The sequence below is a fragment of the Poecilia mexicana genome, unplaced genomic scaffold (assembly GCF_051168715.1).
Source record: "Poecilia mexicana isolate PSO_F unplaced genomic scaffold, ASM5116871v1 scaffold_16, whole genome shotgun sequence".
Classification (NCBI taxonomy): Eukaryota; Metazoa; Chordata; class Actinopteri; order Cyprinodontiformes; family Poeciliidae; genus Poecilia; species Poecilia mexicana.
The window spans coordinates 10,656,167-10,677,617 of NW_028263385.1; the positions used below are offsets into that span (position 1 = coordinate 10,656,167).

Consider the following 21,451-nt stretch of genomic DNA (forward strand, 5'->3'; position numbering starts at 1 on the left):
GAATATTTTGGCCAGTGTGACTTCAATAGGAATCAGTCAACCATGCACTTGGAAAGATATGCTTTTATACAAACACATATAGACCTTCACAGAGCACTCGCTGCAACAGTTTTGGTTCCTTCTCCAGGCACATTATCACCACTGACCTCCGCATTAAATCCAATTAAAATTAATTTCAGCAATAACAATTCATAGCTCAAAGCTTTCCTCTTTCAATTAATATGTCAATTAATTGTAAGTGCATTATCAGAACCGAGGGGTGAAGGTCACATTCCCTAGTACTTGCCTCATATTATATTTGGGAAATGACGCTGTTCGCATGGCGTTTAATTTAACATTCCCAACCAAGTTTATTCAAAGTCGTCTTTTTTTTTTTTTGAGTTTGCGGTGAAAGACGAGAGTGAGCGAGACGGAGCGCATACGTGTCCCAATCAGGGAAGTACATAGGATCAGAGATCAACCACTTCAAACAGACCCGGCGACACACAGACGCCGGCCTGGTTGGCTGTGTATGTTTAAAGGTGGTGGAAAAAAAAGTCAAGAGCAGAAGAAAAAAAAGATGTACATTCAACAGTGGCTAACCCTAAAAAAAAAAAAAGTTTATAAAAAGGTCAAGCCACCGCTGCTCTCAATGAGAAACTGAAATGTTTCATAACTCAGTAGAATGGAGAAATCCCAGAAATCCCAGTAATTCTTATTTGTGTTTATAAAAGGTGATAAAGTTTGGTTATGAAAACATGTGCAAGAAACTGCAACCGAGCTTTGCAGAGGGTAGACTCGGTTTTTCAGTGGATGACCAATTACTCAGTCTATAAATTCTAATAGATTTTGGAGAAGTTACAGAACTGTTACAGCTGCAGTAAATGTCCCAGAGGCCATTAAGAAATCCCTGCGGTCTTTAAATTAGGGCTTAATATGAAAGCCATTGAGATCACATTTTTAAATGATCCCATTGATGGATAAAGTTTCACCTCGTGGGGAGATGGAAGACATAAAAGTGCATGAACAATTTTTTATTTTTTTTTTAACAGCTGATTTGTCGAAACAAATCAGAATACGGCTTTAAGTTCTTTTAATTATAATTCACTTTATTCAGCACCACCCTTGAAACTAAATTTGAATAAATTAAATTTCTAAAGACTTGCAGTTGCAGAGTTGTGAGAAAATTAATTAAATTATCTCCTAACCCACCCGAAATATAACACTTTTTCATCTCTGGTGCTAATTAACAGCCTGGCAACATAAGAAAGTCAACCTCAGATTCACAACAGAAATAACACATTATAATGCATCTCTCTAAAGGCTGAGCAAGGACAATGAACCACAGCCAATCAAGGCTATCAGCAAGTGAAAGTTTTATTTTCCACCATTTTATTTAGAAAAGACGTCTCTAACCTGAGAACAGTGAGGCTGCTACACAAAGGGAGCTTGCTTTCTTTTGCTATTTTTATTTCATGTCAAAGAAAAAAAAAAAAAAAAGAACGGCAAAGAAAAATCTAAAGAAATCGCACACAAATGACCTCTCATTTGTGAAGATCCACCTTCTAAAGCAAATATTTAGCTCTTTACATTCTCCGCTCTCCTCTGACTGAGGTGTAAAAATAAAAGACGTAAAAAATTTTAAATTCCTACTGCACATCCGTCACTCAACTTTGGCTGAGAGCCCCGCTTCTTAGATGAGCCACCTGCACCGGATCTATTGGATTTGAGTATAGTAGTTGTAGCAGAACAGCACTTTTAGATCACAAGCTGTTAACTTACAGAGTCTTGGATATTTAAATGTGGTAGCCTGCATGATTTTGCCAAAGGTTTCAGTATTGGTTTTGCATTGCTGGATCCTGAGATGTTGATAAAGGGGAGAAGCGACCGAGCTTTAATGAGCCGCTCCAACTCGTAGCTTTGTTCCCCCATTTTTATTCCTACTGCCGCAAGCAAGAAAAAAAAAAAAAAAAAACATCATGTAAATTCATTTAAAAAAAAAACAAACAAAAAAAAAAACCTTGTCAACAGTGTTAATATTGACTTGAATCACTGGTACAACCAGTTAGATTTTCCTACGGTTCAGAAAATGGGAGTTTCCATCTGAATTGTTCTCGTTTTTTTCCTGGAGAACAAATCGTGCTCGGCTAAAAAAGTGCAACACGATTTCTCTGCACGCTTTCTTCGTAGTAAGCAGAGTCTTTGAGCGCTGCTCTCCAGGGTGCTTCGCTCTCTGCACGTTGAGCTCCATCTGAAGAGCTGCATCACCAAAATAGGTGCAAACATCTTGCAATAAAGCAAATGGGGAAACATTCCTGCACATTCTGAGACGCAGCTTAATCATATGTGAACAAAAAGTAAAAATAAACCCTCGGTACCTGAATATGGTTTGGCAAAGGCTTGTACTGCATTGCTCTCCAGCTAACAGTCCAAAGTGCTCAGTTGGAAATAGTCTGCTTGTTCTGCTCTTGTACATTTTTTTTTTTACTTAAATACAATTTAAACAATCGGAACTTTACAAGTGATTTGTTTTGACTTTCTTCAATCAAGCAAATGCCCAACATTTCAAGTATACCCCGCTCTTTTTTTTTTAACCTCAAATCAAGCTTCAAGATTGCACACACTTCATGGTAATAAGTATGACGGAGGGCCAGCATGGAGTTAATGAGTTATTGATTGTTGACTCCCAGAAATAATCCGCTCTAACATTCTGTAACATCTGTATTAAAACATGAGAAGTCGTATTTTACATAAATCTGCCCGGAGGCATCGGCTCGCACGGCTCCTCGTTTGTCTTTGGATGTAGGTAAAATGTGTGTGCCACATTATTCTCGTCTTTCAGAATCCTGTTTTGCAAACTTTTGATGTTTTCTCGCTTTTAAAATTCAGCCCGCTCGTCTGGGGGGAGGAGGTGTGGGGGGGGGTCGTGCATGATTTTCACCGTAACTGGTCTCCGTCAAGTCTTCTGTCAGCAAGCAGACTAATAAATTATACGAGCTAAAAACAACTTATTAATACAGAACTCGAAACCACAAACAGGGTGAAAGCAGGAACTATGACAAAATTAAGAATGGCGAGAAACGGGAACTCACAAGAAACAAACTCAGATAACAAAACCCATAGTCCATTAGTGAGGCTACATAAATACTAATCACAGGATAAGTTCAGCAGAGGTTCTGTTTCATAGCTAGTGCTGGTGCAGCACTCCGACGGAGGAGAGAGGACATGTTTTCTTGGAGTACACTTCTACTGAGGTGCATCGGGTGGTTATCTCGAGAGAACTGGAACAGTCAAGTGCAGCCACAAATGGCTGGTGAAGGGTTCGTGACCCGGAAGCTGGAGAAGGAGGCAATCACTAAAGACAAAGTGATTCTCCAACGAGTCTTTTTCCAATCGTCGCGTCTGCTTTTTTCTCTCCCTCCCCTACAGCATCGGTGACATGTTTTAAGTGGTCGGTGCTCCTCCCCCCGTTGCGTTCGTCTCCGTTATTGCGGCGGCGTCTCTCCGACCGTCTCGATGCCGTGCTGCTGGAGCTGCGCCCGGAGCAACGCGTTCTCGTTCTTCAGCTCCTCGATCTTAAAAAAACAAACAAACAAACAAAACAAACAAAAAAACGGAGAACAGAGGAATTTAGATCGTCAACAAAACAACATAACGTTGTTGCAGTTTAGGAATTTGATTCAAACTGAAACTCGACAGGAAACGGATCCATTACACTCAGCGGCAAATCTTGAGTGTTTATTTCAGCTAATTTTGGTGACTCAACTCTAAACTCAGTATCTCTGAAACAAAGAATATTAAATTGAGCACATAAAAAAATGTCATAAAGATTATATTATGGGCAATGAAACCATAGGGAAAAAATCAGCACAGTCACTGTGCTCAGAAATATCAATGGAAGTTGAGCAAAACAAAAATCTGTTGTAGAAAAAAAAATGAAATGAAGGAGAGAGCAGCTATCAAGGGTTTGATTGAACATCACAAATCATGATCTGTGCCTGAAACGCTTAAAGGCTACAAGCTTGTGAACAGCCACACCTCAATCATCGACTTTACCAGAAGTGCAGCTGAAATAATTAACTGATGATTCCATTACTGAAAGAGTCATTAGCTAATTAATTAAGAGATGAATTGTTAATGTTTATTTTCTTATTTACAAAGGGAATTGAATTATTTGCTTGCTTATATCCTTTAATATATTTCTAATCAGAATGTGCCAAGCCCCCACACCCCTACTGACACAAAAAATTCTATCGATTGTGTTTTTTTTTTTTTTTTGGGGGGGGGGGGGGGGGTCAGAAAAATCGATAGAATATTTGACAACTAAAATAATCGCTGGTTGCACTCCTAATCAGAGCGGCTCTGCAGGAATAAGGAGAACAAAGCCTCTGGGTCTTGTTTAAAAAAATTCAGTTGAAAATATTTTTTTTCTATTTCATCTGGGAATCAAAGTCTCACAGCCTGGTGAGAAAGTGTAGAGGTATAAATTTTGCAATGTGAAGTTTCTACAGTCAGCGATGAATAAGGAAATCCATGTCATCTGCTGGTGTTGGTCCAGTTCTATCAAGTCCAAAGAACCGGACATTTAGAGCACTTCATTATGCTGCTAGCAAGCTTTATGGAGATGCTGGGTTCATTTTCCACCAGGATTTGACATCTGAACAGACTCCCAAAAGTACCAACACCAGGCTTAGTGACTGTGATGTCATTGCGCTTAATTGGTCAGTGAACTTGAACTGAGCAAAACGCAGTAGAGAATCTATGGAGCATTATGAAGAGCAGGGGTGTACAACCTACGGCTGTGGAGCCACAAGTGGCTCTTTGACCCCATATGGCTTCTTAATAACACAGGATAAAAATTAAAACTAACCAGTTGATAGTTTTACATTCAGATATAACAAATGCAGTTTTTAAACAGTTTTCCAGTACATTTCTACAGTAATATGTTTTTAGATCTGATTTTCTTGTTGTTAGGTTGGTATCTATGTGCTTTTTTATTTATTTATTTTTATTTTTAACATATTTATCTGTTCCACAAAATAAAAAAGAAGAACCGTCCTTTTTGCTAAATCCTGTTTATCTTTATTTTAAATTCTAAACAGAAATAAAATTGTGGTTCTTTTAAAATGACAAATTTTCTACAGTTATCTAAAGTTTTAGGTTATGCTTTTTTTTTTTTTTTTGTAAGTCATGTGACATTTGTGGCTCTAAATAAGTTTTAATTGGTTGAGCAGAGTAGAAATGTCTCTTTAGGTTGTAAAGGTTGCGGACACCGGGTCAAGAGGAAGATGAGAAGCACCGGGACCAGATAAGCTGAAGGGCAGTGAAAGCAAGCTGAGCTTCCTCCTGACCCCAGCAGAGCCACTGGCTGATCATGTCCACACGCCGCACTGATGGGAGTAATTCATACAAAAAAAGCCCAAAATATTGAGAGCATTTACTGCACAGAACATGAATCTAGTTTTCAGTGGGTTAAAGTTCTTTTGTTTTCTGAGAAACAAAATGTTGAATCTTCATGAGCTGCAAGTTGTAATAATCAAAATGAACTGAAATAACTACCTGGTATATTACACTTATTCAATATAGAAGCTTCACTTTTTCAATTGAACTACTGATATAAACTTCTTCATGCTAATCTACGTTACTGCGGCCCATCTGCAAATGTAGCTCGCAGTTTACAGCAGCTAACATTTTTGTTTTTTTTTCTATTTGCGGAGTTAAACTGGCTTATGCTAATGGGAGCGCAGCTTTGTGGAATACCTGGGATTAGGGGAAATTCATGCAGACCTTTTCAAAGACACCCCCCTGTCCAAAACCCGCCATTCTGACTCCGCAGCTTCCTCAGCACATGACTGAGCAGAGGATATGAGGCTTTGAGCACTGGAATAAAAATATATTGCCGAGCGCCTTGCAGGCCTCGGATTCAAGGGGAGACAGGCGGCAAAAAAAAAAAAAAAAAAAAAAAAGAAGAGAGCTCCAGAATTTCAGAATACTTTCAATGCATTAGGATGCACTTAGTTTTCTCACAGCCCCTGAGTATATCATCTCTACTGCCTCTGAAAGCACTGATGTCAGGTAACACTTCTCATTATAAGAGTGCAAACTCTTTGATCCTCTTTGTCAGACCGTGATGATTAGCTACACAGCCTGGAATCCCAGGGGGTTTGTTTTGGAGAAATGAAGATGCACATGGGGCTGGGCTGGATTTCATGCTTGAGACTTTCCTGCTGAATGCAGCACCAAACCAATCTATTCAGAGCGGCGGCAATCTTCACAGCCACATATGCAGCCCACTGCCGCTGACTATTTGTGCGCAGATTTTATTTATCTGCTACACCCCACCACCTCAAAAGAAGGTTTTGAATTATCATTCATAGGTCCTTTTTCGTGTATTCTTGAGCTCATTGAGACTTCGCTTGATGCCACGTTTGCCAGCTCGAAGGGAGGCCCGATATCAGTACCTGCTGCCTGCACAACTCATTGTCCACTTGTATCCTCTCCACTTCCTTCAGACTCTCCTGCAGTCGCTGGTTGCTTTGCCGCAGGTCACGGATGTAGTCACAAGCTTTTGAGAGGATGCCTCCTTTGCTCTGAGGGGGACACAACTGCAGTCAGTCACATGGCTGAAAGGCAGAAATTTAAAATGGCTGCAGGAAAAAAAAAAAAAAAAAAAAAAAGTCAAGAGAGAAACGGCTTACCGCTCCGGTCTTGGTGCTGTCCATAGTGCAGTCGGGTATCATCTTGGAAAGCGTGACGATCCAGTTATTGATTTTGTCTCGTCGTCGTCTTTCGACTAATTAAAGGGAACAGGGAGAACACAGCAGAAAATTTAAAAAGGCATAAGCTCCACATTTATTTTCTACTGAAGGTAGTTTTTGCCTGAGGAACCAGATTTTTCTTTTTTCTTGGATCTTTTAGATTTCAAGCAAACTGACCCAGTTCAACAGCTCAGCAGTACCCTCTAGTGGCCATTTAAAAAACATAAGTATGATATCTGCTCTTGTAATAACATATTATGACAGGGTTTGGTGAAGTTCTTTCAACAGAAAATGCTCCATTAGGCCCTTCGCCACCGTCAGCTGCATTGTGCTGGACCATCAGACGAAATCAAAAGCCACAATCATCGCTAATTACCCACCTTCATTATGTTGCGCTCGTCTTCTTTCATCTCGTGGCGTTCGGGGTCCGTCCATTTTCCTGCACATAAAATGGAAATAAAAACACTTTTCAAACGCTGCCGCATCCCTCATCTCCGAGCACCACACAATCAGGTAGAAATCCAACCCCATCCCCCAAATCCAGCTATGCCTTACCCTATTATATGCAGCATTCTTCAATGTTACCTTGCAATTCAAAACTAATGTAGGAGCTATTTTTACCAGGCCTCTGAAGTTGCTTTGTGGTTGGAAAAACTTCGGGATGCACGGCCATGTGAGGCTACGTGTGCAGCTGTGACGCACCCGCCCGTAGCCTCGAGCCACTTAACTGGAAAACTGAGACTGGGCCAAACTTCTGCTGCCTGTTCTGTTCCCAGGTGAGGCCCAAAGGGAGGACACTGATCTATTAGTGTTTAAAATGACTAAATGAGCTGCTTTCTGCTGAAGTTTGGGTGTTTGAAGACCAACATAACGGCCCCGTGTCTCTGTATCCTGCCTCGGGACTCTGCTTAACGAACTCACAGAGACTGCCACAGCTTTCCAATTTGCCGTTACGCTATAAAAGGGCCAAAAACAGACACACGTTATCATACGTGTTATTTTATAGTGTCTTTTCATTTGACTTGATGTTGGCCGCAGGCGATGGTTGGCTTTGCGTGTGGTGAGATTTTTCAGGCCTTAATTATACATTTAAGATCACTATTCTGTCAAAGATTTGAGAGAAAATCAGGCCCAGAGCGTTACGTATCCTCCACCATACTTTACAGTGGGGATAAAAGGGCTTTTTCACATAGTCACGTTTTAATTTACACCAATTCCGTATGGAGTTTTTGTCTTAAACAGATCAAACTGACCAAAGCACAACCCAATAATGTTTAGCAAACTTTATTTATATTTAAATAATTTTTATATTTGTGATGACAGGTCAGAAATGGCTTTTTCTGAAATGCCTCCAAACAACTGCTTAGAGTTATTGACCCAAAATGCCCTCTTTACTTATAATTTTCTGTACCCCTTTCAGCACCCTGCTTAATGTGTGTGACGCTGAGTTAAATATGGGTCTTCCCCAGTGGCTAAAAGAAATGAGCCTCTGTGTCGCATTATATTTATGCCCCAGAGAAACAGAAAGTTGTGAATGCACTCAAATTAGGTGGGAATTTTCTTCAAATTTCATTGCGAGTTTTGACTTCTGAATTTAAAGATGGATTGTTATCGGGGATGCCAACAAAATGGTTTCTGTTCTATATTAACAGGATTCAGCTGAAAACTGGATTTATCTCAATGGTTCATTTAAAACAATGGGGGGATAACTGTGTGAATAACTAAGTGTGCAGGCCCAGAGGAATAACGATTTCCCCCTTTTTTTATTTTCTACACTACAGAGCCACACACCATCTTAATATCCCTGATGTATTGTTTCCACACAAATAAAGACAATAAGAAGAAACACAGCCTCACTGCTGAATCAGTTTATCCAGATTATTAGTTAAAACAAGTTTGCACAGCTGTGCACATTGGTCAAGGAAATTCATTTTTAATTCTCCTGCACCACTGGTCCTCTCTTAACCAAGCAACGGCCTTGACAGTAAGACAATAAATCATAAAATGAGACCCTACGGACAGCAGCATGGACTTCTAATGATTGCAAAGGATGATTTAGGGGATCAGCTTTAAGCCCTTGGCGGTCACCAGTGGTCAGTGATATGTGAGGTATTGCAGAAATGCCAAATAATATATTTTACCTAACATAATTTATGAAACTAATACAGTCGGGTCAATGAAATACACTTTTTCCAACAGTGTTGAAGAAAGAAACGTCAAATACTCTCTATGTACTTCTCCCACCAACTTCAAAAACTAGGCTAAATGAGAACAAAACTGCACTACAACAAAGGAGCACTTAGAAACGACACTAAAATAGTGTGGATCGAGCATTTGTTTCCAGATGGAAAACAATGACCCACTTTCTAGGTCCTAATGGAAAAATTTATTTGCCACAAGCACAACTAGCAACAATGGATCAGGGTCGGCATCGAACAAATTATCTGTGTCTCGTACATCAAGAGCTCGGAGAATCACCGGGGACTTATGGATGAATGAAAGGGTGGGGAGGAGGGGGGGGCAGAGACTGAGAGACCTTGAGCTGCTTATTTCCTTGTGATCTTATTTGATTAGTTCATTTGCTGTTTAAAAAGAAGAAAAAAAAAGGAGTGCGGGAGAAATGTGGAAACTGTCCTCACCAGTTTAAACCTTCATGTTGCAGCAGCTCGTTTTCATCTCTGCGAACGGCAAATAGGGTGGGAGGTTTTCATTCACTTTGTTCACATGTCAATCATACTGTTGGTTAGTTAGCACAAATATATCTGTTACACGTTAAATGGGTTACAGTTATTACTTAGGAGGGAATAAATAGGAACATACATGTCACAAACAGGAATCTAAAGACGGAAATGAAATATTCTACAGTTTATTTACATAAACTCCAGCATGGTTTGTTCTTTAGTCTCGGCAGTAAAGCAGCGTGTCGACGCAGCAGCATAAAGCAGAGCTGCTGTCAGGTTAACAAACTGCTCGGCCCTTAAAGATGCCCAACAAAACATCTTTGAAACATCTAGAGTTCTTTGAAATGACTGAAACACATAAATATTTATTTTTATTCCATTACACACATACCAACAAGATACTTCTTACAGGAAATATATTCATACCCTTTGAGCTGGATTTGAGACCTCCGTGTATGAATTTTATGCAACAGACCAACATAAAGTACTATATAGGTAGGGAAAGAACACATATTTTTTAAACTGATCTAATTTCACTCAATTAATTTAAAAAATAAAAAGGAAAGATGGCCAAAGCCACATACAGGACAACGTTTGGGGAGGCGACCCCTTCCAGGATGCAAAAGACTGGAGGTGGGTGGAAGTTCCTTCAAGTTGGTCAAAAGCTCGAAACATACCACCAGTGGTATAATGGTTTGAATCAACACTCATGTGTTAGAATGGCCAAGTCAAAGTTCAGATCTAAAATCTAAATATGTGCAAAACTTGTAGAGACATACCCAAAAAGACTTGTAACTGCAAATGTGGTTGTAGTTACTTAAGGGGTTTAAACAAGGGGAAAAAATAAAAAAAGTGTGCATCCATTTGCTTCTACTTAACAACTGTGTGTTATTTTGTGTCTGACTATCATATAAAACCCCAATAAAATGTACTGAAGTTGATGGTTGTAGTGTGACTGCATGCCAAACAGTAAAGGGGTATGGATATTGTACTAGCGAACTGCAAATATTGGCAAAAGAAATCCTACATGAAACTCCTTTGGTTCTGATCTTCAAAACAACTAACCCAAATTGTAAATGTTGAAAGGTTAAAGTCGGCTAGAACATAACAAGAATATTCATTTAGCTCAAAGCAAACCCAGTTTGATAAAGAGTCATGTGTTCAGTCTGTGACCAAGAAAGCTAATGACTGAGTTGGCTTTTACCAAACAACAGAAAAATCAAGCTACTTGAGATTCAATAATCTTTCAATTCTCAGCACTTATTAACCAGTGCCAATGTGTTTTTGGCAGGAAGTGAAGCCTCGTCTTTTAAGTAAGCATCTAAATTAAGCCAGACGCAGCCTGGTGTCACTTAATTAACACGACAGACGCCGTTTGAGTGACCCTGCTTATAATCCTAGTGACTACAAATACCAGCGTGTGTCTAGCAGTGGAGGATCTTCTGAGATTAATCTCGTTTGATGCCTGATTATTGCAAAGTGCGTCGCTTTCAGAGACAGGCAGGCAGTATGGGCCAAAACAGAGAAAAGCAGATGAGGAACTCAGACTAAATCATGGCGTTTAGCAAAAATTAGGTAACAGAAGTCATAAAAGCGATGATCTAAGATTTAAACTTCTTGATAAACTCACATGAAAAAATACCTCTCTACAATCCATTACATCTCTGATGCTGGGAAATTTCAACTGTACCTCTACAGCCTCCTCCTGCATTAGGATTTGTGTTACTTTATTTATGCCTCTTTGTTTATTTGATGTGATCACATCCTTTGATGATATGCATCTTAGACTGATGGATAGAGGCTGTTGATTTACAAAGAAGCCTGAATCAAGGCCTGCAGATTCACCGTAGGGCTTAATGAAAACAGTCAAAAACTCAGACGGTTGAAGTCAAACTGAAGACTACTTTGATCAGGGCATTTCTTTAAAGGAGGAGAAAAAGTTCCGATGTGATATTACTGAATGAGAGGAGATACTTACGCAGGGTAAGGCTGCGTGCGTGGGGCGATGGTTCGTGGTGTGCCTGTCTGAATGACATCAGGGGGCGTCATCATCACATAAAACTGACCTGCAGGAGTTATACGAGGATGTTTTTTAAATGAGTAATCAGCTTCAAGTCAACATACGCTCTAGAATTTCTTGAAACGGGAAATTTTCTGTTAAAAACAAGAAGAACAAACCCAAGTCTTTCGTGCAAATTTAGACTTGTGGCACCAAATCTCATGACACTAAAAGATCGTATTTTCTAATCCAAATGAAAGCAGTGTGACAAAGCGCTTTCTAGTTGCCAACAGCTTGTTACTTGATCTAGTGAAGCAAATTCAAGCTGATATGAGAAACGCCGGAAATGAAGATGGATGCTTTCAGTCTGACAACCTGCTTTATTTGAGTGTGATTGATTTGAAGCAAGAATGTCAGTAGTTGTCGAGTTGTGCCTGTGTGTGGACAAAGTTTACTAATAAAGACAATAAAGACTGCTCCTCAGGATGGGTGATGACACCCACACACACCGGCATTAAGAGGGCTGTCTGTGGCACCGCTTTGGCACCCAGAGGAAGAAAAACGGAGTGATGTACAAGAGATAGAATCTTCAAGGCTGTAAGAAAATATGGCCATCCACTAAATCTGGATAACGAAAGTGAACTTGACATGACTTTACATTCTTAAAGGCACAAAACTAAAAGGGCCGTTTCAGTCTTTAAAGAATCTGGGCCACATTTGAAGATCTAAAATACTTAGATCAAAACGATACTTAGATTCTTTAGAAACACAGACTGAGATTTATACAGGCTTTACTCTAATGGTTAAAACATGAAAAGGGAGAACGTTTAATGTTTGTTTTCTTTTTTGCCATTTGGACCATGATGAAATTAGGCAAACATAAAACGTATTATAATCTGGATTATTCTACACAGGCTTTTTAAAACCCAGTTTTTGATTAACATGTTTTCTACTCTGAAAAAACAAAACAAAGATTCAGTTTTCTCAAAAGTATTCCTCTTCTGTTAAACCCCTGATAATACGCCAAGCTTAGTAAAAAAATTTCAAAACAGAAGATTGTTTTTCTTTCCCCAAGCTGTCTTCAAATTCTTCTCATTCTCACTCCAGCCAAAAGGCTGAACCTCTTGTGTAATAAACAGCTGAGGAACCTCGACTTGTATGGAACCGAGGTAGTTTGAGTTCTGGCTCTGTCGAATGATGCAACACACAGACTTTTTGTAAAAATAAAATAAAATCAGTTTATGGATGTGCTGCTGCATGACTTTGACACAACACATTATCAACTGCTTATGGGTAAAATGAATCAAATATGTTTAATGACTCAGGGCAAGTTTGAATATGATGCAACCTGTTAGAAAGTCAATTTTTTCAGTACTTCTATAGTTAAAACTCCAAACAGATGCACTTTGTTAGCATTACTGCATTAAACATCAATATAAAATATTGAAATCTTTATCAAGGTTATAAGTTAATTTAGTTAGCCCTACAGCATAGTGGTGGCAAAAACGTGCAATTCACAGGCTGAATTTACCAGAACTAATTCATCTATGTACATCTTACTATTCTGCTGTAGTGAGCAAAAAACACTGTCATTTAAAATACCTCTCAACTTAACCACAGCATATATTTCTCACTATCACAAACTGAAACTGGGCAGAATGCCTGGATTTATTAGGCACAAATCTTTTTGGAGCCCCGTTTGGGCGTTTTTAGAATAAAACAATCCATAGTCCAACGCATTCTAAACAAATAAGAATTTTCTGAATAAAACCAACAGAGTTACAATCACCATAAATGGTAAAAAAAAAAAAAAAAAAAAGTCAGTCCTTCCTCAATAACAGCCCACAGGATCTAAACCTGGCCGATTTGCACGCAATAAATAGATTTGTTGCACATAACGGAGCTGAATGTTTGGTCGCTCAGTTACTAATGTTCTGAACAGCTTCTAAGCAAAGAACAGGAACCCATATCAACAGATTTCCTCTTAAGAGTCATCAGCACAAGCACATTAAAACCACACAACGAGGTAATACAGCAGGACAACAACATGTGACCGTGTGGATGAGGCCGGATGGTAGCATGTGACAAACAAGCGGTGACTAAATTGCAATCGAGGCTTGCACATCTGAGGACACCGCTTGTGGTTTGTATATTGCCTTTATGTCCCCATTTATGAAATTATCTGATTCTAAAATGATGCGCCTCCTGGAGACACATGGGATCGCATTAAAGCTGGAGGAGCCGTGGCAGGACGCCTGAGCCTGACCAAAACAGGCTTTTCAAACACTCACTGAATAATGACAGATAAAGCATCTTTTCGATTCTCACCTTCACTGCAAATAAAGCTATAGCCACAGCATGCAACAAATGTGAGAGTAGAATTTGCATCTACAGCATCCTGCTGTATTTTAAATTAGCCAGAGCTTTAGAGATAATGGCTTATTTAGATCTACTAAGAGACAAGGATGTTATTCTGGCTTTAGGGTACTCATAACGAGCGGCTTTTGTAAAAATAATGGCTTAATTAGCCATGTAACTCTGATGTGCTTCGCCCCAGTGCAGACCGAGAGTGAGAAGTGACTCACCCCCCGCCTGTGTGAGGGTTGGGTCTGCAGCGGCCTGCACTGACACGGTCCCGTCGCTCACAGCGGTTGCGGGGAAGTAAGCGAAGCGGGTCTCCCCTCCCACTGCCTCTCCTGCTGGGCTTCCTCCATTACTGAAAGGGTTTTGGATCACAGCCTGTGACAGAAAAGAGAGGAACAGAGGGAAAGGCATGAGCGAGTGGCAATGGAGCAGTCACAGCAGGTAAACGCACACCTCGTTCTCTGTCAGACTCAATACCGGTGTCCCTCCTGCGAGCCCCCAAGGAAGACACAGAGCGGTGTGACGGCAGGGATAAAGAGCAGAAAGGAAGCGGCACAGATCTCGTTAGTGGCGATAACAACAAGGTCAGAGGAGCCGCTGGTGTACTGCAACTGAGATCAAGTTAGGTATATTCTGGTTGGAAAAGCCCCAATGACTGTTAGAAATTTCGCTGGGACTGGCATCTTATTCTGATTCTAACTTAAACTTCTGTCAAATAACAAGTGAATAATGTTCCATTAATCTCTTGAATATAAGAACAAATAGAAGAAACGATTGCAGTTGAAGCAATTAATCGTCATGAATTAATTACTGTAATTTTATTATTAAATAATTAACTAATTTAATGATTGATTAATTGTTAAAAAGTGCATACAGAGTAAGAATTACTAAAACAACACACCAAGAGCAGCAGTTAAGCCGAATCTGCACACAAAACATATAATTTTTTACATTTCAGATAAAGAAAAAAAAAAAAAGAAATCTATGCCACTTGAGTTCTCCACCCAGAACTCAAGTAAAACTCAAGTTTTAGCTTCACCTGGTTCAGGTTCTGATGAAATATCTTATTAGAAATCAACCCCACATTACCAATTTTTTTTATCCGGTTAATAGTCAGAATAATAGGTTACTAAAACAATCTTTAGTTGCAGCCCTAAGTAGAAAAAAAAAAGTTCACAATGATTATTGGTTCTGAATTATTGCTCTGATTATACTTATATGACTTAAAACTACATAGAGCTTTTCATTCGGAGAATTACTTGCCGATACCGATTTCTGATTTTCTTTAAAGTCGACCTATTTCACGTGTTTGTTTAAGCAAAGGAATAAAATACAAAAACAAAAATATCTCGCAGGTTTGTTGACGGAGACAGTAGCTTATGATTCCAACAGAAGATAAATTAAACACATGAATTAATCGGTAAAATTAAAGATAACATTGCTTCCTATTTTGTCAAGTTGCCTCTGTTTGTAGTTTGCTCGAAACAATAATTATTTGGCGAAACAAGCCCTGTTGTAATGTGTGAAGTGCACCAGCTGTGGATAAGCAGCGGTCAGCGGGTTAATTGAGGAGGGAATGGAAACCCCCTCGTTCTGCTACTCTACATGCAGCTCAGTCAACAGGTAGCAGACAGTCCCTGTACTGTAATGCCCACAGGTGGAAACTGCTGAACAAAAGCAAAGCAGGAACTGCTTTGAGCGACTTGGATAAAATCTGCTTTATTAAAGAAACTGCTTTCAGGTGAGTTCGACAGTCTACAGTGATGATTTAGATTAAGGGAATTCAATGCATTTTTTTCTGTATCTTCAAATATAATAAAGTCAGCAGTAAATGTGGAAAAGATATTTAAAAAGCCCTTTTTGAGACAGTCATCTAAGGTGTGCCATTACTAAATAAAATAAAATAAAATAAAAATTACAAGTTTCACTTTTCATTAACATCTCACAGTGGAGCTCTCAGAGCAGACCCAGAACTTGCTGGAAGGACTGCATATCCCTTGTAGCCCCAGAACACCTTGTGATTCCCAACATAAACAAGAGTGAGGCTACGAAAAGGGGCGTCTTTGTTTTCTTCCTGGACTTGTTACCGTAGCAACCCTATGATGACTAGACTGCAGGATGGATTCCCAATCACTCGTTTTTAATTCTGTGATAATTTTGAATATTTGTCACTGTCTCTGAATACATGACACAAACAGGATGTGAACATTTCAGAAGAAAACTGTCCAGTCTGAATATTAATACTTCCAGTCTTGGAGGTTTATTTCGCCAACCTTTTGTCAAAGATTTCTTTTATTATTTGCCTGATTCCAACAGGTCAGAGACTCCAACAACACACCGATAGCTTATACACAGACGAAATGAAGGGGAAGGATAGTTTTGCATTAGTTTTAGTCTCTTAATGAAATGCTAAAACAGAACATTTTTTATAATGAAGACAAAGGATACAGTATTTCTTTTAAAGCCCTACATATTACCAATTTCTTCTGTTCAGGAAAAAAAAATGGTTGTGTTACCTGAGCCACAGCCTGAGGAGCCCCAGCAAAAGCAGCTGTTGAAACGACGCTCACTGCTCCTCCTGCATCCTCTCTTCCATCAACGTGCTGGTCGGTCACCTGGACAACACGATACGTCACCTTTGGCACAGAGACACAAATTAGTGAAGTCGAGCAATCAGAGCAGAAATCTATCATACTATTTTTTTTGCATTTTAGGTGTTCTGAACACAGATAAGAAACCTCACCTGGCTCGCTGCTTTATTTATCATTTCTGTCTCTTTAGGTTAGCCAAAGCCAGTATCTGAAATCGCTGCTCAAACCTCAGCAGTCCACGGATCTCACCATCCCACACAATACGCTTACGCCTCAGAATGTGCCTGATTTAATTTTAAAGGAAGCTGTGAAGAAAATGAGCTCGTTTGTCTCAAGAATTGCTATTTGTATTCCTCCATCATGTGACTGTCCTGCTGACTGACATGTGACATCTCCCCCATGCCAATCCCAGACCAGACTGGAATCACATGACTGCTCACGCTAGACCTGTTTACGCCAAATGAGCCACATGGATGACTGACTTAATTCCCTCCAGTGGAAAAAAAAATAAAATAAAATACATACATATCACCATTTAATATGAAAAAGCCCTCTTCTATGTTATGGTACGTTTTTCAAAAACATATTCACCATTTCGAGATCCATCACTAACGAGTAAAGAGATGCAGATAAGTGGATAGGAAAAAAAAAAAAAAAAGATAATAGTCACATTGGACTTCTGGGAGCCAGTGAAAGAAAAACACATTTATCTTCGTTTCAGGCAAATTAGCCTACAACCCACCTGACTCAGAAATATGGGACATGAACAGCAGGTACTGGCTGATCTGACCAGCTTGTCATGAAACATTTTCATGATATTTCCAACCGTCCAGAAATTTCTTGGCGCAGTGGATGCTGCAACCAAAATGACATCTCTAGGAGTGAAATTACGCTTGGATAACCTTTAAATAGACAGCGCCTGGTTCCTTTTTTTAAGCTTGTGTAGCGATTCTTTAGCTTAAAGGGGTCTTTTGTTCTGTTTTTACACTAAAGGATGATTTGGAGTTAGGAGTCACGAGAATCCTCAGAAACTTCTCATGGTTTGGTGTTTCAAAGTTCCAACTTTAATGTAGCCATTAGTTAAAGCTCAATCAGTGAAGATTGATTTCATGGTAAACAGATATGAAGCAAATACATTTCTATTCTGTCCATTCATGTTTTCTCAAGCTCTGTAGTCATGAGGAGGTGAAAGGTTTTATCCAACAATAGGAATTTGTCAAGAATCTAAACTTCTCAACCATTGTGTTTTTAAAACATGTCTCTCTACTGATGGGTTTGGTGTTCTTAAAATGCTCCTCCGGGTTTTATCGCAGATTCTCTAATAAATTTAAGTCTTGGCTTTAACTAGGTCATTGTAACGCATTAATAAACCATTCCGTTTGAGAAGCTGCAGTATACTTTAGACTTGCTAATATGCTAGAAACTTCTGCTTCAACAATTTTTCTTCTAAGAATACAATGTGTGTTTTTAGCTCCATCTAACTTCCCATCAATTCTGACCCTGGAGATGAAAAATGTCCCCCAAGCACAATGTTGTCACCAGGATGTTTCAAGGTGAGAAGGGTGTGTTTGAGTCGATGTGCAGTTTTAGTTTTGCCACACATAGCGTTTTGCATGTAGGTCAGACAGTTTAATTTGGCTTCATCTGACCGAAGCACCTACATCCATGTGTTTCCTGTTACCCTTTATATCTTGTGACAAACTGCAAACGCAACTTTTAATGGCTCTCTTTCAACAATGGCTTTCTTCTTGTTGCTCTTCAGCAAACCTCTTCCACCAGATCTACAGAACTCTGACCTTTTTCTCAGAATAGCACTCTCCTTACCCAGCTAGCAAGATTACATGCAGAACCATGTCTTGGTAGGACTGCATCAGGAGTCTGCAACTCCAGTCCTCTAGGACCGGCGTCCTGCAACTCTTAGATGTGTCTCTGCTCAAATAATCAGGTGATTAGCAGGACTCTGGAGAACCTGACTCCATACAAAGGAGGTAATTTGATTGAGGTGCCAGGATACTGGCCCTTGAGGGCTGGAGTTGCAGACCGCTGACCTACATGATGCAGTTTGTCCACTAATGCTCTTTTGAAAATCTCTGAGACCGACATTAAATTACACAAAGCTGGAGTCAATTATAGACTACGCAACTTATAAAGACGGTTCCAATTAAATTTATTGAAGGGGAACAGAGTAAAGCAAAAACGACAAACTCACTCCACGCTTGCAATAAACTATGCATCGCTTTCCTAAAGCTTTACAATTTTCACAACTTTATATTTGTCCATCACATGAAATCCCAATAAAACACCTCAGGGTGGTAATGTGAACATTTTCTTAGCAGGTATGAATACGTTCACATTGCACTTTGTTTAGAACACAATGCTTCTGATCAAGTCCTTTCACCCACCTTCATCAATATGCTGCAAACCGCCTGGTCACCAGAGACAGACATGTGAAATTACTGGAGTCAAACTGTGCCCCTATCTGGAACAGAGGCTTTTTCTGCTCTTAAAACCAAGATGTGTTTGCCATCAAGAGCACTTTAAGACTTTCTGTAACTGCCACCGGAAGGCAGAAGTCACCTCAGTGTCACTGATTGATCCATAAGGTACCACCTACCTGCCCCCCTTCCGTGCGAAACTGATATTGGATGTTGTGGTCTCCAAATGCTGCAGCCTGCTGAACACTGGCTATTGTGACAGCCGTCTGCTCTTCCCCTGTTGCGTCTTGCAGTGAAAAAAGAAAACGCAAACAGCCAGTGGTTATTATAAGAAGAGCAATCAGAAGTACCAAGAGGTTAATGAAGCTGTAGAAAAGGTCCTCTGTCTTTTACATAAAGCAAAGAGATATACAGTTGAAACCAAATATTAAAGAAGACGCATAAACATTTTGTTTTTCACTCTCAAAAATAATATAAACTTTATTGTTTTATCCCAGCTGGGATTACCAAAATTACATCTACTTAATGAATACCAGAAAAATGAGAGACATATATTTTTAACAATATATATATATTTTTCAATTTAAAAGTTTACACATATTAAGATCAATAAGACTTTTATCAATTTAGTGAAGCCAAGACGATTTGTATGTTTCTGATAGGTTAATTAGAGAAGACATGCATCCTCAGTGAATGTATTTTAAGGCAACACCTCCAAAAACATCTTTTCTTGTGTGAAAGTGTAAGGGGAAAAAAACAAAACAAATCTGCCAAGATGTGAGGAAAAGAACTGTGGGCCTCCACAAGTCTGAGTCATCCTTGGTACCATTTTTCAGATTCCTCGATGTGCCACATTCATCCAAACAACTATATGCAAGTATAAACAGTATTAGAATATCCAGCATACTGTTCAGAAATATTTGTTCTGTGTTCCAGAGATGAATGTGCGTTGGTATGAGCGAGTCAAGCCCTGAAAGGGAGTGTCGTTTTCTAGAGTCAAACAGGTTCAGTGAAACAAACTGGGCTCAAAGTCCAAGCCTGAGAACACCATAACAACAGTGAAGTACAGGGATGGCAGCAGCATGTTGTGTGAGTGCTTAGCAGGAAGAAGGACGAGAGCACTTCACAAAACAGATGGAAATATTCCAGCAAAACATTTAGAGAACAGCCAGGAAGGTAAAGCTTGGGTACAAATGGTTTCCCAAATGGGCAGTGACCCTAAGCATAATAAGTACATTGTGATTACAAAAAGGCTGAAGGACAACAAAGTCTATGTTTTGGAGTGGCTATCAGAAACTCTTGATCTCAGTTTTATAGAAAATTAGTGGGCAAAGGTGAAAAAAGTGACAACTTACAAACTTGCCTAAGTTACATGAGTTCTGTTTGGAGGACTGAGCCAAACTATCTATTTTGAGTTGTCTGCGGAAAGATAAAATATTTGATCTAAGGAACTTTATGTAAACTTCTGAATTTGGAGCAAATAAAAACCAAAGTATTCCACAAATAAAAACAGCTTTAGTTATGACCTTAGTGTGTTTTACACCTTGAGGGAAAAAAATACAACTGGTTTCGAATTCGTAAGTAATAGTTTGGTCTAAAATGTACCATTATTCTTTATAAAATTGCTTTCATATTTGACACACATCACTGCCTCTGCAAGCCAAATAAAAGCTCACCCTCAGATGCCTGGACAACCTCTTCTTCTTGCTTTTCTTGGCTGCAAATCGAATGCAAACATAACTCATTTTTCAGAAATTACGAAGTGGTTAAAATGTTTCAACGATCAAATAAACATAGTATACCACCCTCAACTTCTCCTAATCCAAACCCATGCAACAGTCCCGCAAACCAACAATGTAATTTTGCAGAAAAATCGAACCTTGCTGTGGTTTCTGTTTCCCTTAACGGCTGGCAACAATATTCAGCGTTTTAGTTAGCTTAGGCTATCTTTCCTCCTGAAATGTTATTACCTAGTTATTATGTTTTCTTGTAATGCACCACTTGTATCTTTGAGCACCACATGTCAAATAATCTGCTTAGAAGGTCCTCCGTCTTAGTTGCTAACTTAAGAGCAGTTCTCACATTAAACTGTTTTTGACAGCAGTTTTTTAGGGTCAGGCCTTGCTAAGCGTCCTAAACTAGCTGTGTGTAATAGCATGTGGTTGCTAGCCTGTCTCTGTTAGCCATTTTGAGTGTCCCGCTTACCTTGCAGTGTCCAGACTCTGTTCGAGCATATCCATCAGGGTGAAAATAAAAAGTGATATTCGGTGTCACAGACGGAGATGGGAGTGCTGATCACGGGAACAAACACTCGGGTCATGTGAGAGAGACAGCCCAGGACACGTGAGGCACAACTCGGTGTCGGAGTTAAAATGGAGGCCGCTGCTGCTGCTGTGGGTGAGATCGAGCAGAGGTGACTCCGCCGGGCGGATATAAGCGGCTCTCTGAGTCAAAGCGTTTTAAGCGCTGCTTTTGTTTTCATTTATTGGTATTTTTCAAATGTTGGCCTGTATTGGTAAAAATATAAAACTATTAGGAATTAAATTTTAAAAAATTCCATTTTGTTATTAAAAAACTTTATCATAGTTAATACTTATATTTTATAATTCCAATATTTTTCATCAGTTCTAATCTCTTACAATTA

At 39.4% G+C, this 21,451-nt stretch overlaps 1 protein-coding gene across 3 annotated transcripts; it reads right to left on the bottom strand.

Annotated features, from left to right (window-relative positions):
* Nucleotides 1-1,338: 1,338 nt before the first annotated feature.
* usf2l (upstream transcription factor 2, c-fos interacting-like) lies at nucleotides 1,339-21,405 on the bottom strand. Of its 3 annotated transcripts, XM_014984794.2 has the most exons (11): nucleotides 21,013-21,404; nucleotides 20,484-20,524; nucleotides 18,987-19,093; nucleotides 16,298-16,417; nucleotides 14,003-14,156; nucleotides 11,397-11,484; nucleotides 9,377-9,415; nucleotides 7,118-7,176; nucleotides 6,678-6,772; nucleotides 6,441-6,569; nucleotides 1,339-3,554 (listed from the first exon to the last, which is right to left on the bottom strand). In XM_014984794.2, the coding sequence occupies exons 1-11, from the start codon at nucleotides 21,045-21,047 to the stop codon at nucleotides 3,465-3,467; spliced, it is 957 nt and encodes a 318-aa protein (XP_014840280.1). In that variant the 5' UTR covers nucleotides 21,048-21,404; the 3' UTR covers nucleotides 1,339-3,464. The 3 variants fall into 3 exon arrangements, with proteins under 3 accessions (XP_014840280.1, XP_014840287.1, XP_014840296.1); XM_014984801.2 differs by lacking the exon at nucleotides 9,377-9,415 and having other exon boundaries at nucleotides 21,013-21,405; XM_014984810.2 differs by lacking the exons at nucleotides 18,987-19,093; nucleotides 20,484-20,524; nucleotides 21,013-21,404 and adding an exon at nucleotides 16,525-18,968.
* Between the last annotated feature and the right edge of the window lie 46 nt (nucleotides 21,406-21,451).